The sequence below is a fragment of the Dipodomys spectabilis genome, unplaced genomic scaffold (genome assembly GCF_019054845.1).
Source record: "Dipodomys spectabilis isolate Male_0828 unplaced genomic scaffold, ASM1905484v1 ptg000115l, whole genome shotgun sequence".
Taxonomy (NCBI): Eukaryota; Metazoa; Chordata; class Mammalia; order Rodentia; family Heteromyidae; genus Dipodomys; species Dipodomys spectabilis.
In genome coordinates this window covers 15,728,248-15,741,820 of record NW_024870792.1, presented here as the reverse complement: position 1 = coordinate 15,741,820, position 13,573 = coordinate 15,728,248, and the positions used below count along the sequence as shown (strand labels likewise).

Below are 13,573 nucleotides of genomic sequence, written 5' to 3'. Positions count from 1 at the left end.
AGCAGTTTGGTACTAGAATATCCTTCGTACTTCAGGGCATTGAGCATCTGTGGCCATTAACTACTAGATACAACATCAGCTCCAGAGTCTTTATGCTAAGCAAAAATAGCCCCACAAATTTCTAAATATTATCAAGGTAATTGTGGAGGTTAGAAAATAATACTACCCCTGAATGTGAATTTATACAATTCAGAAATAAATCTTATTCATTTAGTCCTTCCTTGGGTATGCTCTGGCTTCTACTTAAATTGGATGTTGTATGCAAATAAAATAGGAAAAATAGTTTAACTAGCAATTTCATATTTTTTGGTTTTGTCAACCCATTAAGCCATTTATACTAATACCAGAAAATTAACTCATTTCCCCAACATGTTTAGAGTGACTGGTATTTCCTAAAGCGTGATTACCTATGACTTTGACATTGATTGAGGCAGTTGCTGAGCCAAGCTTATTCTCCAGGGTAATGGTGTAAACTCCAGCATCTGCATGTATACTCTTGGGAACTTCAAGATGTGCCGAGAAGTGGTCATTTTTCATTGTTAATCTGTCACTTGCTTTAACTTCTTTGCCATCTTTGTGCCAGCTAACAGTTGGAACTGGGACGGCTCTGAAGGGAACAGGAATGCTTAACTTTTCGCCTTCAATAACAACAATGTCATGAGTCTCCAGGTCAATTGTTGGCTTGCCTATAAATACAATCCCAAAGAAAAGAAGGGTAAGTAGGTCAAAATGCAATGCATGAATAAAAGCTTATACTATTAACTATAAAAGGCACTGTGATCTTACAATCTGGGTCTTTAGCAACCACATTTTCGGAGATTTCAGATGGCTCACTGACACCAACAGCATTAACGGCTCTCACTCGCAGCACATATTCCTTGTCAGGAACGATGCCCTCTTCAACCTTGAATTTCAAGTCTTTTATTGGGCGAGAATTCACCCGCATCCATTTTTCTGTGCCTACTGGACACATTTCAACATGGTACCCTATAATAGGACTTCCACCATTTTTCTCTGGAGGCTTCCAAGCGATGGCAATGTGCTTTCGCCCAGCATCAGTCACATGCAGGTCAAGGGGAGGAGAGGGAGGACCTGAGAAAAGAAAGATACGTGTATAGTCATAATCTAACAATCAAGTTCTAGACCCTATCCTTTGTGTGACCAGCATCACTTACCTGTTGGATCTTCAATGGATAGGATTTCTGTAGGTTCACTGGGGTGACCAACTCCAGCTTCATTTTCTGCCCGAACCTGAAACTGGACTTCTGTTCCTTCAATGACATCGGTTACTCTGAAGTTACAGTCAGGTCCTGAGGTCTTTCCAGCTTTCACCCAACGGGTACCTAACTTTTCTTTCTTCTCAATGATATATCTATTGAGATAACACAGCCGTTTCATTAAAATTACTTGAAAAAAACCCCAAAGTTTTTAAAAGTTATAGTCAAAGTGTACATTTTTAAGTATACATTATTTTGTATGCAAAATTCAAGTTCTACCTCTGTATTGGTCTTCCACCATCATTTTTCGGTGGCTCCCATTTTAGGTCAACATGCCGTTTTGTCACATCAACTACTGTCAGTGCATAAGGTGGTCCAGGTGTGGCTAAAAGAAAAAAACATCAATGATTAGAAAAAACCAGCAGGAAAAGCGATCATCTACTAAAACTGTTGCCTTGAAGATTAAATTGGAAAACCTACTAAAGGTGTCTTTGGCCAAGACGGAATCCTCGATTTCAGTGTAGTCACTTTGTCCTATAGCATTTTCTGCAGCAACCCTGAATACGTATAAAGAGCCCTCGGTCAGTGGGCTCACAGTGCACTTGGTGTCCTTGACAGTGGTGTCCACTGTCTGCCAGCCTTTGCGCCTCACATCTCTCTTTTCCACAATGTAGTTGGTGATGGGAGACCCTCCATCTTTCTCAGGGACAGTCCATTTTAGGTCAGCTGTATTTTTTGTGATATTAATAACTTCAAGCCAACGAGGTGGTGATGGAGGATCTGAATAAGAAAAGAAAAATGAATTATTTTTATTGTCCAATTTTCAGTCTCCACAGAATGCTCTGGTAATCCCACTAAATAATAAGGCTAGAAAGTCAGGAGATTTCATGTTTTTTTTTTTCATCTTGTACTTTGCAGATAGACTTTAGAAGGATTATCTGCCCCGGCCAGAGTGACTTACAAAGTTTCTCTCTGCAAAGCACAGGGTCGCTGGGTTCACTGGGTTCACTTTCTCCAGCCTTGTTCACAGCTCTAACTCGGAATGAGTATTCCTGCCCTTCCATGAGTCCCTTGAGTAAATGCTCAGTGGTGGGAACCCCTTCAGCTACTCGGACCCAGTCATCAGTTCCAGTCTTTAGCATTTCAATGATGTAAGATTCGATCTTTGCCCCTCCATCATGTTCTGGCTTTGTCCAGTTCAAAACCAATGATGTTTTGCCTACATCTTTGACAGTTGGTTTTCCAGGAGGCCATGGAGGATCTGCAAAGCAATTAAATAATTATTTGCTTAGTTCAAAGGATATTAATATAATCCTCAAAATAACTACAAAAAAATCACATCAATGAATACCTATGGGATCTTTTATTAAGATTGGTTCAGTTGATCTGCTTGGTTTTCCAGGTCCGGCCAGATTTTCAGCCAACACACGGAATCTGTATTTTTTCTTATTGGTGAGACCTTTCACTCTGAATTTGAAACAAACAAAATGTGTGACATCTTGGTAAGAAGCAATAACTTATATATTATTTATTATTTTATTTTTATTACTTTATTATTAAGTGGCTGTACAAAGAGGTTACAATTCTATATGTCAGTATATGAGTTCAATGCATTTTGTTCAACGCCATCCCTCCCATTTCCTCCCTCATTTTCCTCCTCATTCCACCCCTCATTTTCCTCCCATTTCATTCCTACCCTCAAGATACTTAAATTGTTTTTTAATCCACACAGGTTAGGGTTGACCAAGCATATTAACTAATTTTAATAACTACAATAATGATTGATTATAATATGCTAGAGGACCAAATACTGGAACCTCAATAAAGTACAGTTAATTAAGAAATATCTCCTTGAATGGATTTTATGTAATTCAGAAATGATGTGCTAAAAACTAAAACTCATTAGATTTTAACAACAGGAATAAGCAGAAATTTTATCAAAAAGGAATACAAAACAGAGTGAAATTTTCACATTTGCACATATGATGGAGATTCTGGGCATACCTGTATGTTGTATCCTTTACTGGCATCTTATTGCATCGAACCCATTTGTCAGTATCAGGATCTAATCTTTCAACCCAGTATCCAGTGATAGGGCTGCCACCATCATCATCTGGCTCACACCATGTAAGAGTCACTGCATCTTTAGTGATGTCTGAGGGTTCTAGGCGAGTTGGAGGTCCAGGTGGATCTAAAGACACAATTATAATATAAAAAGTTACACATCTTATATATAAGTATGAAATCTAAATGCAAGTTTGACACAAGCTAGGTGTATGTGTGTGTGTGTGTGTGTGTGTGTGTGTGTGTGCTTGAGAAACTTACCAAATTGGAATTTGGCTGTGATTGGAGTGGCTTGAACTGGCTCACCAACACCATACATATTTTCTGCAGCAACTCTAAAGATGTACTCTTTATTGGGTGTTAATTTGGTTGCCTTGAAGTTTGTGTCCTTCACAGTGGATGAAAGCTTATGCCACACTTCACTATCAGTTGCTCTTCTCTCCACAACATAGTTTGTGATCTTAGATCCCCCATCGTCTCGTGGTGGGTTCCATGTCAGAAGACATGACTCATTGGTTACATCTGTGATGTCAAAAGCAGCTGGTGGTCCAGGTTTATCTATGGATGGCATTATATAGGGTGAAAAATTAGCCATGTTTTATTCAAGAAAGTAGCTAGAATGAGTTCTTGGTTCTTTTTGAAATGGGAGTTTCCCTTACCTAAGACATTCACTTCTACCACAGCTGTGGCCCGGCCACAGACATTCACGGCCTCTATGATGTAGGTTCCAGTGTCACTTCTCTTACTGTCCGTGATGGTCACTGTGGATTTTTTAGGAACATTTTCAATGGTGATTCTTGTGTCTGGCTTAAGAAGTGTATCAGCCTTTGTCCAAGTTATCTTTGGTTCTGGTTTTCCAGTTACAGTGGCTGGAAGTTCAATCTTTGTTCCAGCTTTTACAGTGAGACCAGCGAGGAGTTTCACATCGAGGAAAATTTCCGGGGCCTCTGAATTAGAGAAAATTATTTATGTGGTTAGCAAGTTCAAGCAGAAATAAACTCTAATTAAGCCTGAGGGGTAAGATAAAAGTAAGAAAACAAATACCCTGTGTGTCCACAGCCTGGATATCTTCTGTGGGTTTGCTTGGCTTGCTGGCGCCTTGCCTGTTCAAGGCTTTCACCCGGTAGGCATACCACTTGCCTTCCTCAAGACCTGTCACTTCCATTCTGTTAGAAATGAAAACATTTATGCTGTTATGAAGATAAACTGTTTTACTATCTAGTTGTCATGCATAACCTGTCCAAGATCTATGGCACTTGACTACCTCTAGCTTTCAAGTTAAACATGGCCTGCTTCAGATATTATTATATAACTGCTTCAGAAATTAACATATAACTAATGAAAATATGGAACACAGGTATGTTCAGCAGCCTGTTTAAAATCAGATTCACTTGCTAGAAAAATTCTCAATGATAAAAACTCAACATTTTTCAAGGAAAGTCCATTTTCAGGAGTAAGAGTGAATATTTCTCATGGGCCTGATAGTTTTATTTTAAATTTTCTTGAACTTTTTTTATCTTTAAGTGGTTAAAGGGGTTTCCAGACAGCAATGCAGTATATGAATATAATCAATCTTTATCCTTGTCACCCATTTCAATGCCTGCTAATTAAAAAAAATTTTTTTTGCCTGTCCTGGGACTTGAACTCAGAGCCTGGGCACTGTCCCTGAACTTTTGCTCAAGGCTAGCATTCTACCACTTGAACTACAGTGCCCACTTCTGGCTTTTTGTTTATGTGGTACTGAGGAATTGAACCCAGGGCTTCATGCATGCTAGGCAGGCACGCTACCACTAAGCCACATTCCCAACCCAAGGTCTGCTAATTTTAAAAACTTACTTTGTATCTGCAACAGGTTCTCCACAGGCAACCCATTTATCAGAACCACGTGGACATTTTTCAACTATATACCCTTTGATGCGTGAGCCACCATCATTTTTAGGTGGGTCCCATGTGAGGAAGATGCTCTTGGCTGTCCGATCTCTCCATTTAACATTCTCGGGTGGGTCAGGTACCGCTATAACATTTTAAAGAGAAAGTTTTAGGGCCATCTATCATATTGCCATCCTCTTTCCCTACAGCATGAACTCCAACCCTCACATCTAAAACAAATACCACAAGACTCAGTAAGAAATCATCAAAAATGTTCTTACTTGCAGGAGCTGACATATTTACAGGTTCATCAGTATATGCAGGTTCACCAGGGCCACACTTATTACAAGCACAGACTTTGAATAAATATTCTTTTCCTTGAACAAGATCTGGAACTGTGAATTCTAGGTCAGTTACAAGGTCCATAACCTAGGACAGAGAAATGTACATTAATGAGTTATTTTCTAGGAACTTTTGCTAAGTAAAAAGATTTATTTTTAACCATGAGTAGGGATATAAACGAATTTTTATTGTTCTATTTTTGAGACATATTACTATTATGTAGCACCACCTGATTTGAATTTATGGTCTTTCTGCCTCTCAAATGCTAGGATTACTGAAGTGCTCTACCAAACCTGGCTTGCTCAGAAATTTTTGAATGGTAAGGATCATTTTCTTATTAGGTTTATATTAAGGCAAAACTGCAAATATATAATACTATTTGACACCCAATATAATGAGAATATAATGTTTCATAGGTTATACACATTGAAAAGATTATAAATAAAGAGCTGGTTCCTCCTATCAGCTTAGTTATAAAAATTTGATTTTAATCAGGGTAGAGAATAGTAACTAGTAGACTGGAGTGCAGCTCAATGGTATAGTTCTTGCCCAATGTGTGAGACTCTGGGTTGTATTTCTAGAACTGCCAAAAAGTGTGTGTGCACATGTATACTTTTGTACACACATAGGTACAGACATATTTACATATGTATATATACATAGTATACACATACAGTGACTAATATAAAGGAAGGAAGAAAAGAATTGCAGATGTTGCCATCTGAGTTAATCTAGTAGAGTGGGGAAAGAACATGACCACCATGGTAATTCTAATTTTTTAGAATGGCTTATTTTGCCATTTAGAATGGTTCCTTTTGCAAAATATTGTAGCCCATATATATTTGCTTGACCTTCTAGCCTTCTGGGCTTTCTCTTACTCTTTTTTGGAGTTGGTGCATTACTAGACAAAACTCACTTTAGTCCATGTTTTCCGGTTGAGTTCCCTCTTTTCAACAACATATCCAGTTAATGGACTTCCTCCATCGTCATCTGGTGGTTCCCAAGTCAAGTGGACGGAATCCTTGGTTATATCACCATATTTTAGTTCTTTGGGTGCACTTGGGCGAGCTTAAACAATAAAAAGTAGTGAAAGTCAGTCATATGGTTTAAGCCAGTATTTATTAATACTGCCAAATAAAACTTTTGTTCCTTACCAATTACATTGACGTTGATTTCCCCAGAAATTGCTTTCACTGGATTTTCTAATTTCAGTGTGTAAATGCCCTTGTCTGGACGTTCACTTGGAGAAATGACAAGTTCGGCATAGGCAGATAAGGTCTTCATTTTTATACGGTCCCCTGCTTCTAGTTCTTGATCTCCAAATGACCAGACTGCAGTTGGCCTTGGATATCCTGTACTTGGAACCAGGATCTTGATGGGATTCGGGACTACAACTTCCAGACCATCTTTAAATGCACTTAAATCCATCGTGGGTTCAACTACCAACAAAGGAGAGTTAATGAATTTCCAGGGGCACAATTAAGTTCCTGGTACCCTAAAATAGCTACATGCTATTCCTAAACCTGAAAAATAAAAAATAGCTATTTACCAAATGCATCATCTGCAGTTAGAGGACCAAGAATCTCAGATGGATCTGAAACACCAGCTTCATTTTCTGCAGATACTCTGTATAAATATTTATTTCCTTTTTGTAATCCAGTAACCTAAAATCATAAATTAATATTGTTAAAAACATCCACACCTCTAATGAAGATCATATAGTGAATATTTTAGATGCAAATTCCTTACTTTGTAGGTCAGTTCAGGGACAAGTTTCATATTGCAACGAATCCAATTATCTTTTCCTTCTTCACGTCGCTCAATAATATAGCCCAATATTGGGCTTCCTCCATCTTTTAGAGGGGGTTCCCATGTGAGCTGAACTGAGGATTGAGTCTGCTCAGAGGAATTTAGGTTCACTGGAGGACTTGGTCTCTCTAGAATGGAAGAAAGAATTGGAGAAATTTAGTAACTGTATTTTTTAGTCTTACTTTTTATTTATATTTTGCATTTCTCTGACACTTAATGGTGTCGACATTCTACTGGCCATTCATGTAGCTTCTTTTGAGAAGTGTTGTGACACTTTATTAACATATGATATAAACACTTGTACCAACCTCATCAAAATAACAGGTTTACTAAATTCACTGAATAAAAGTAAGCACAGGTTGCTGCAATTTTATTCAAGGTTTTCTATGTTCTACTTCTTAATAAACTTTTATTTATTTATTTATTGTTGTTGTTTGTCTTGGGGCCTGAACTCTGGGCCTGGGCGCTGTCCCTCAGCTCTTCAGCTCAAGGCTAGTGCTCTACTACTCGAGCCATAGCGCCACTTGTGGCTTTTTCTGCTTATGTGGTGCTGAGGAATCAAACTCAGGGCCTCATGCATGCAAGGCAAGCACTCTACTACTAAGCCACCTTCCCAGCCCCAACTTTTATTTAATTTGAATGTCTAACTATTAGGTCTAGTTTCTTGACTTTATGCAATATTTATTTTCTCTTTTGGGGAGAGAGGGTGTCCTGGGACCTGAACTCAGGGCCTAAGAGCTGTTGCTGATTAAGTGGTCAAGGCTAGCACTTTACCACTTGAACTACAGCTCCACATCCAGTATTTTGATGGTTAACTGGAAATATAAGTCTTATGAACTTTTCTGCTAGGGCTGGCTTCAAGCCACAATCCTCAGATCTTAGCCTGCTGAGTAGCTAGGGTTACAAGCATGAAACATCAGCATCCATTTATTTCTCCTTCCCTCCCTCCTTTCCTCCCTCCCTCCCTTCTTTCCTCCCTCCCTCCTTCCCTCCTTTCCTTCTTTCCTTCCTTCCTTCCTTCCTTCCTTCTTTCCTCCCTCCCTCCCTCTCTCCCTCCCTCCTTCCCTTCCTTCCTTTTTACAAGCTTACCAATTGGATCAGCGACTTTGACAAAAGGTGTGGCTGCACTTGGTTTTCCTACTCCAATTCGGTTTTGGGCTCTGACACGGAAACTGTACTCTTGGCCTTCCACCACATCAGTGACAGTTGCAGACAGGTCTTCTGCCCTTACAGTCATGGCAGTATCCCAACGGATAGAAGTCTTATCCCTTAATTCAATGACATAGTTTGTGACTTCAGCACCTCCATCATATTCTGGTGGTTCCCACGTCAGTGAGACACCAAATCTGTTCACATCAGTGATAGCTACATTCAGAGGGGGGCCTGGAACATCTGGATATCACAAGACCCAAACATGAGTTTAGTTTACATTGGAAATAAAAGCAAAGATAAGCAAGTTGGTTTTGAGTTACTTAAATGTTTCTTACCATATTTACTCCTTGCCTCTACAGGGCTGTCAGTTTCCACTGGCTCGCCAGTGCCAACTCTGTTTCTTGCACTCACGCGGAATAGGTACTCGACGCCTCCTTTCTGTAATCCAGTGACAGTAAATTCACAACTGTCTGCGCGGTCAGTGGCCAGCACCCAGGTCTTTCTCCTGATGTCACGTCTTTCAACAACATAGCCTATGATCTTGCTTCCACCATCTGTTAATGGTTCTTCCCAAGCGAGGCTCACTTCACCATCAAAGGTTTCAGTCACTTCTAAGTTCCGCACTGGCCCAGGAACATCTAAAATTTATATAGAAAGAAGTTGTAGTACATTATCATGCCTTTACGTTTTCCTGTGCCAATCGAGTCTAAGTCACTCAAGGCTTACCAATAACTTGTAAGTTGATGAATGCTTCTGCTTTTCCATGTTTATTCTGAAGCACAATTTTATACCTTCCCCTGTCTCCTTTCTTGGCTTCTAAGATTCTGAAAGAAGTTTGCTCAGCGGTAGTATCAACAGTTTTTGAAGACAAAGCTTCATTTTCTTTAAACCATTCCGCTTCTGCTTTGGGGTAGGCATCGTAGGGCACCACCATTGTCAGAGGCTGGCCAGCATCAACCACAAGATCTTGATCAGCTGTCTTGATTTTAGGTGCAGCTAGTGAAAAACATAACACAGGAGTGATTTTGAGTTACACACTTTAGTCAAACTATAGCATAGCTTCTTGTTTATTATTATTATTAATTATTATTATTATTATTGTCAGTTTTGGGGCTTGACCTCAGGGCCTGGGCACTACACTTCAGCTTTTGTGCTCAAGGATAGCTCTCAACTACTTTGAACCACAGTCCCATTTCCAGTTTTGTTTTTTTTTTTTTAGGTGGGGGTGGTTAATTAATAGAAGAGTCTCCTGGACTTTGATGCCTGGGCTGGTTTTGAGTCATGATCCTCAGATCTTAGCCTCTTGAATTGCAAGGATTACAGGCATGAGTCACCTGGCTAGCATAGTTACTTTACTATGCAGTTTTTAACTAATATTAGTAGCATACTCTTGGAAGATGCCACAAAAACTTTACAGTTGAGAGCACTATGAACTATAGAGTTCAAATAGCTTCCCAACCCCCGCTTCCAATGATCAGCCTTTCAAAAGTAAGGGTTTGGAGGCATAGTTGGTATAGCATCAGCCAATGAATTAAAGTGTCAGGTGCCAAGTTTAAGTTCTAGTCTTGGCAAAAAATATAAAACAAAACAAAAAAAGAAAGTAAGGATTGGATATAGCATAATATAATAAAATATACATTCTTCATCAAAAAAGTAATGTTAAAGGATTTAGAATGGTGTGAAATATGTTCCTACACACACACACATAATAAGTTCTGTGCACTTAGTACAAAATGAACCAGATAACTTTTTCCTAATGTGCAACAGATACACGAATGGCTTGTTCATTATGATAATTCAGAAGGGTATCTTGAGTCAAAATGAAAAAAAGACCTAAAATGCCCACAAAGGCTGCAAAGTAGAAGATTGCTAGTCTTCCATTATGAAAGGTTATTTCTAGGAATTAATGAATGCATGGTCAGAAACTATCCAAGGTTCATATGAAGATGAATACCTTTAATGACCTCTTGCTCAGGACACAACTTCACAGTAAGAAAAATTAGAAAAGCTAACATTATTGACAGGGTTTATTTTTATTTAGTAACTCTACAATCTGAAATCTACATATCAAATGTGATGATGGGGGAGTAGCTTTTATTTATCTGTTTTAATTAATTAGTTGTTATTTTTGCACAGCCCCTGGGGCTTGAGCTCATGACCCAGTGCCCTCACTTGACTTTTTCACTCAAGATTGGCACTGGAACTCTACCACTTGAGCCATCTCCACTTTCAGCTTTTTGCTGGTTAATTGAAGATAAGTATTTCTCAGATTTTTTTCACCCCTGGGATGGCTTTGAATCTGTATCTTCAGATCTCAGAATCCTGAGTAGCTAGGATTATAGAAGTGAGCCACTGGCACCTGGCTAGTAAGAATATTTTAAGATCCAAATTAAACACTTACCTGCCAGTTCAAGTTTAGCTCTGGCTTCTTTGTCTTTGGCAATAAATCTGTATTCACCCTGGTCACGGGGCTTAATGTCACAAATCTGTAGCCTGTGTATTTTTCCTTCACTCATCATCTGGTGTTTGTCACCTTGGACAACAATCATATTATTTCTCAGCCATTGAACTTCTACCTTATCTTTATTGAGCTCAGCGAAAAAGACAACGTCAGCACCCGGGGCTTCCAGAATATCTTGAGGAGGCCTGATAATTTCAACTGGGATTTCTGGGAAAGAATAAGTAATAACATATAAGTACACTTGTATTTTGACTGGCATTTAAAGATTGGCCATTAATAGAATCATTACTTTACTGAATATATACCTTCTACAAAAAGTCTAGCTCGAGACTTTCTGTCTTCTACCCCACAAGCATATTCACACTCATCATCCAGCCTGCAGTCTTTTATAATGAGCCTGTGGATACTTCCATCTTTTTCAAATTTGTATCTAAAAAAGAAATGGAATTATTGGTTAGCTTATACAGAGACTGCTAACATTGTCTAAAGTGTACATATAACTACAGAAAGAGAACTAGAAGTTTTCTGCATACTTTTTGCCTTCTTTGATTTCTCTCCCATTTCGGTACCATTTTACATTTGCTTTCTCTCTGGAGAGCTGGCAGGAGAAGACAGCGTCATCAAACTCGGTGACAGTCTGGTCTTCCAAGTGTTCCACAAATTCTGTGGGGGCTTCTATGATGAGCAGCTCAGCCACAGATTTATCCTGTCCAGCTGTGACAATGTATTCCCCTTCATCTGGGAAGCCACAATCTTTGATGATTAGAGAGTGTTTGTATTTATCAATTCGATACGATATGCGGTTGTCAAAAGCTACTTCTTCCCCATTTTTGGTCCACTTCAGTGTTACATTAAGACGATTCACTTTGCACCAGAATGTAACAGATTTCTTCTCCATTGTTTCAATATCTTTAAGAGGCTCAATAATCCTCAGATCTTCCTCTGTTGTAAGAAGAAAGAATAATGTGGATTTTAGTTGTTTCCATAATACAAACCAATGGCAAACAATTCTGATATTACATAAATAACTTACCTTCTACAATGAGATCAGCTGCACTTTTAACATTTTCTCCTCTATGATTGGTCAGAGACACCCTGTAGTTGGCTTGGTCATCTAATCGTGCATCTCTGATTCTAAGGGTGTAGACCAGATCTTTCTGTAGAATGATGTATTTTGAGCTATCAAATATGGCTTCTTCATTCCGGAACCATTTGGCTTTAGCACCTTCAGTATTGACTTCACAGTTGAAGACAACTTCTTGCTGTTCCTTCACCCGAGTGTCCTTAAGAGGAACTATGATCTTGAGTTTTTCTGCAAGTAATCAAGCAGATCTTATAGCATAAAGAGGGGCTAAAGTAGTAGAAACAATGAGAACAAACCTAAAGGCAAGAGCAGACTTACCGATCACTGTCAAGTGAGCAGCTGCTCTGGCAGCGCCCACCATGACCACGTAAGTGCCCATATCTTGTAATGTGGCATCTTTCACCACTAAGACCCTCTTTTTGCCGTCAGCAATGATATCGTATTTATCTCCAGATTCAAGTGTCTGATCGTCTCTCTTCCACTGGACTTCAAAGCTTTCCTTTGATATTGTGCAGACAAATTCAGCCTTTTCTCCTTCAAGTATTTCAAGGTTTTGAGGCTTTGAGAGGAATTCAGCAGCGAGCTCTGGCAAACAAAAGTGGCAATATATTAAAAACTCAGCCCTTCCTCCTTAAGCATGAATTTTAAAAATGACAATGTGATTTCGTTGTGATTTTCATACCATGCACTTTGACCTTGCCATCAGTTTGAGAGCTTGGGAGTCGACAGTTATAGCTGCCAGCATCCTCAAGGTTAGCATTCTGAATGATCAAGATTCTCTTCCTTCCATCAGCAAGGATCTCAAACCTTCCTGTTTCAATGATCTCTTCATCACCTTTGTACCAAACCACTTCTGCTCCAGGCTTAGAGACCTCGCACACAAGTTTTATGGTGTCTGTTTCGCTAACCTCTACATTGGCAAGATTTTTTGTAAAGACCGCTTCTTCTTCTGCAATCAGAACATTACAAGTCCGTTGAGCTGGAAATTATTATCTTACCTAACACATACATTTCAGCAAAGAAAGCCTTCACTCTTACCTAGGACTGCCAGCATGCCAGACGTCCTTGCTGTTCTGACTTCACAGGAATATTCAGCCTCATCGTTCAGTAGACATTTGTTGATGACAAGAATGCGTACTGCCCCCTTAGATATTATGTCGTACTTTTTGCCCTTTTTGATTTCAGCACCATCTTTAAACCATTGAACCTATATTAAGATAAGTTTCTTGATCAGTTTTTGTATTGTTTCTTGCCATGGGTATCCCCTAAATGAACTAAGAACTTGAATTTATCAGAAAGCAACAAATGGGACATATTGATTTAAGGGGTAAGGTGGGATGTAGGAATATAAATTAAAACCAAGAATAATTTTACCTTTTACTATTAAGAGAGTAACATATTTTGACCCTTATAGAGAAAGCATTTTTTAACAAAAAATCTTGCATTGAAGTCAGCAAAACAGACACTATAAATGTGGTTTGTGAAGTGTCCACCAAAGGAAGATATCCATTGTTAAAAATAATGGTGCTATATAAGTTTAGAGGCACAGAAGGCCTTAGGCATCATATAGACTAA

At 39.0% G+C, this 13,573-nt stretch overlaps 1 protein-coding gene across 1 annotated transcript in view; it reads right to left on the bottom strand.

Annotated features, from left to right (window-relative positions):
• The window catches only part of Ttn (titin), a 285,547-nt gene that overhangs the window by 83,494 nt on the left and 188,480 nt on the right, over window positions 1-13,573 (bottom strand). Inside the window, exons 195-221 of the mRNA XM_042688233.1 lie at window positions 13,037-13,205; window positions 12,681-12,947; window positions 12,317-12,583; window positions 11,948-12,226; window positions 11,448-11,856; window positions 11,220-11,344; window positions 10,855-11,121; window positions 9,180-9,449; window positions 8,789-9,091; window positions 8,391-8,693; window positions 7,242-7,429; window positions 7,042-7,156; window positions 6,647-6,931; window positions 6,409-6,560; window positions 5,432-5,579; window positions 5,118-5,295; window positions 4,326-4,447; window positions 3,941-4,228; window positions 3,543-3,839; window positions 3,222-3,408; window positions 2,569-2,684; window positions 2,179-2,478; window positions 1,698-1,997; window positions 1,497-1,602; window positions 1,176-1,372; window positions 787-1,092; window positions 408-686 (exon numbers count right to left, since the gene is read on the bottom strand). Coding sequence (XP_042544167.1) covers window positions 408-686; window positions 787-1,092; window positions 1,176-1,372; window positions 1,497-1,602; window positions 1,698-1,997; window positions 2,179-2,478; window positions 2,569-2,684; window positions 3,222-3,408; window positions 3,543-3,839; window positions 3,941-4,228; window positions 4,326-4,447; window positions 5,118-5,295; window positions 5,432-5,579; window positions 6,409-6,560; window positions 6,647-6,931; window positions 7,042-7,156; window positions 7,242-7,429; window positions 8,391-8,693; window positions 8,789-9,091; window positions 9,180-9,449; window positions 10,855-11,121; window positions 11,220-11,344; window positions 11,448-11,856; window positions 11,948-12,226; window positions 12,317-12,583; window positions 12,681-12,947; window positions 13,037-13,205 — 6,223 coding nt within the window. The remainder of the gene's footprint in view (window positions 1-407; window positions 687-786; window positions 1,093-1,175; window positions 1,373-1,496; window positions 1,603-1,697; window positions 1,998-2,178; window positions 2,479-2,568; window positions 2,685-3,221; window positions 3,409-3,542; window positions 3,840-3,940; window positions 4,229-4,325; window positions 4,448-5,117; window positions 5,296-5,431; window positions 5,580-6,408; window positions 6,561-6,646; window positions 6,932-7,041; window positions 7,157-7,241; window positions 7,430-8,390; window positions 8,694-8,788; window positions 9,092-9,179; window positions 9,450-10,854; window positions 11,122-11,219; window positions 11,345-11,447; window positions 11,857-11,947; window positions 12,227-12,316; window positions 12,584-12,680; window positions 12,948-13,036; window positions 13,206-13,573) is intronic.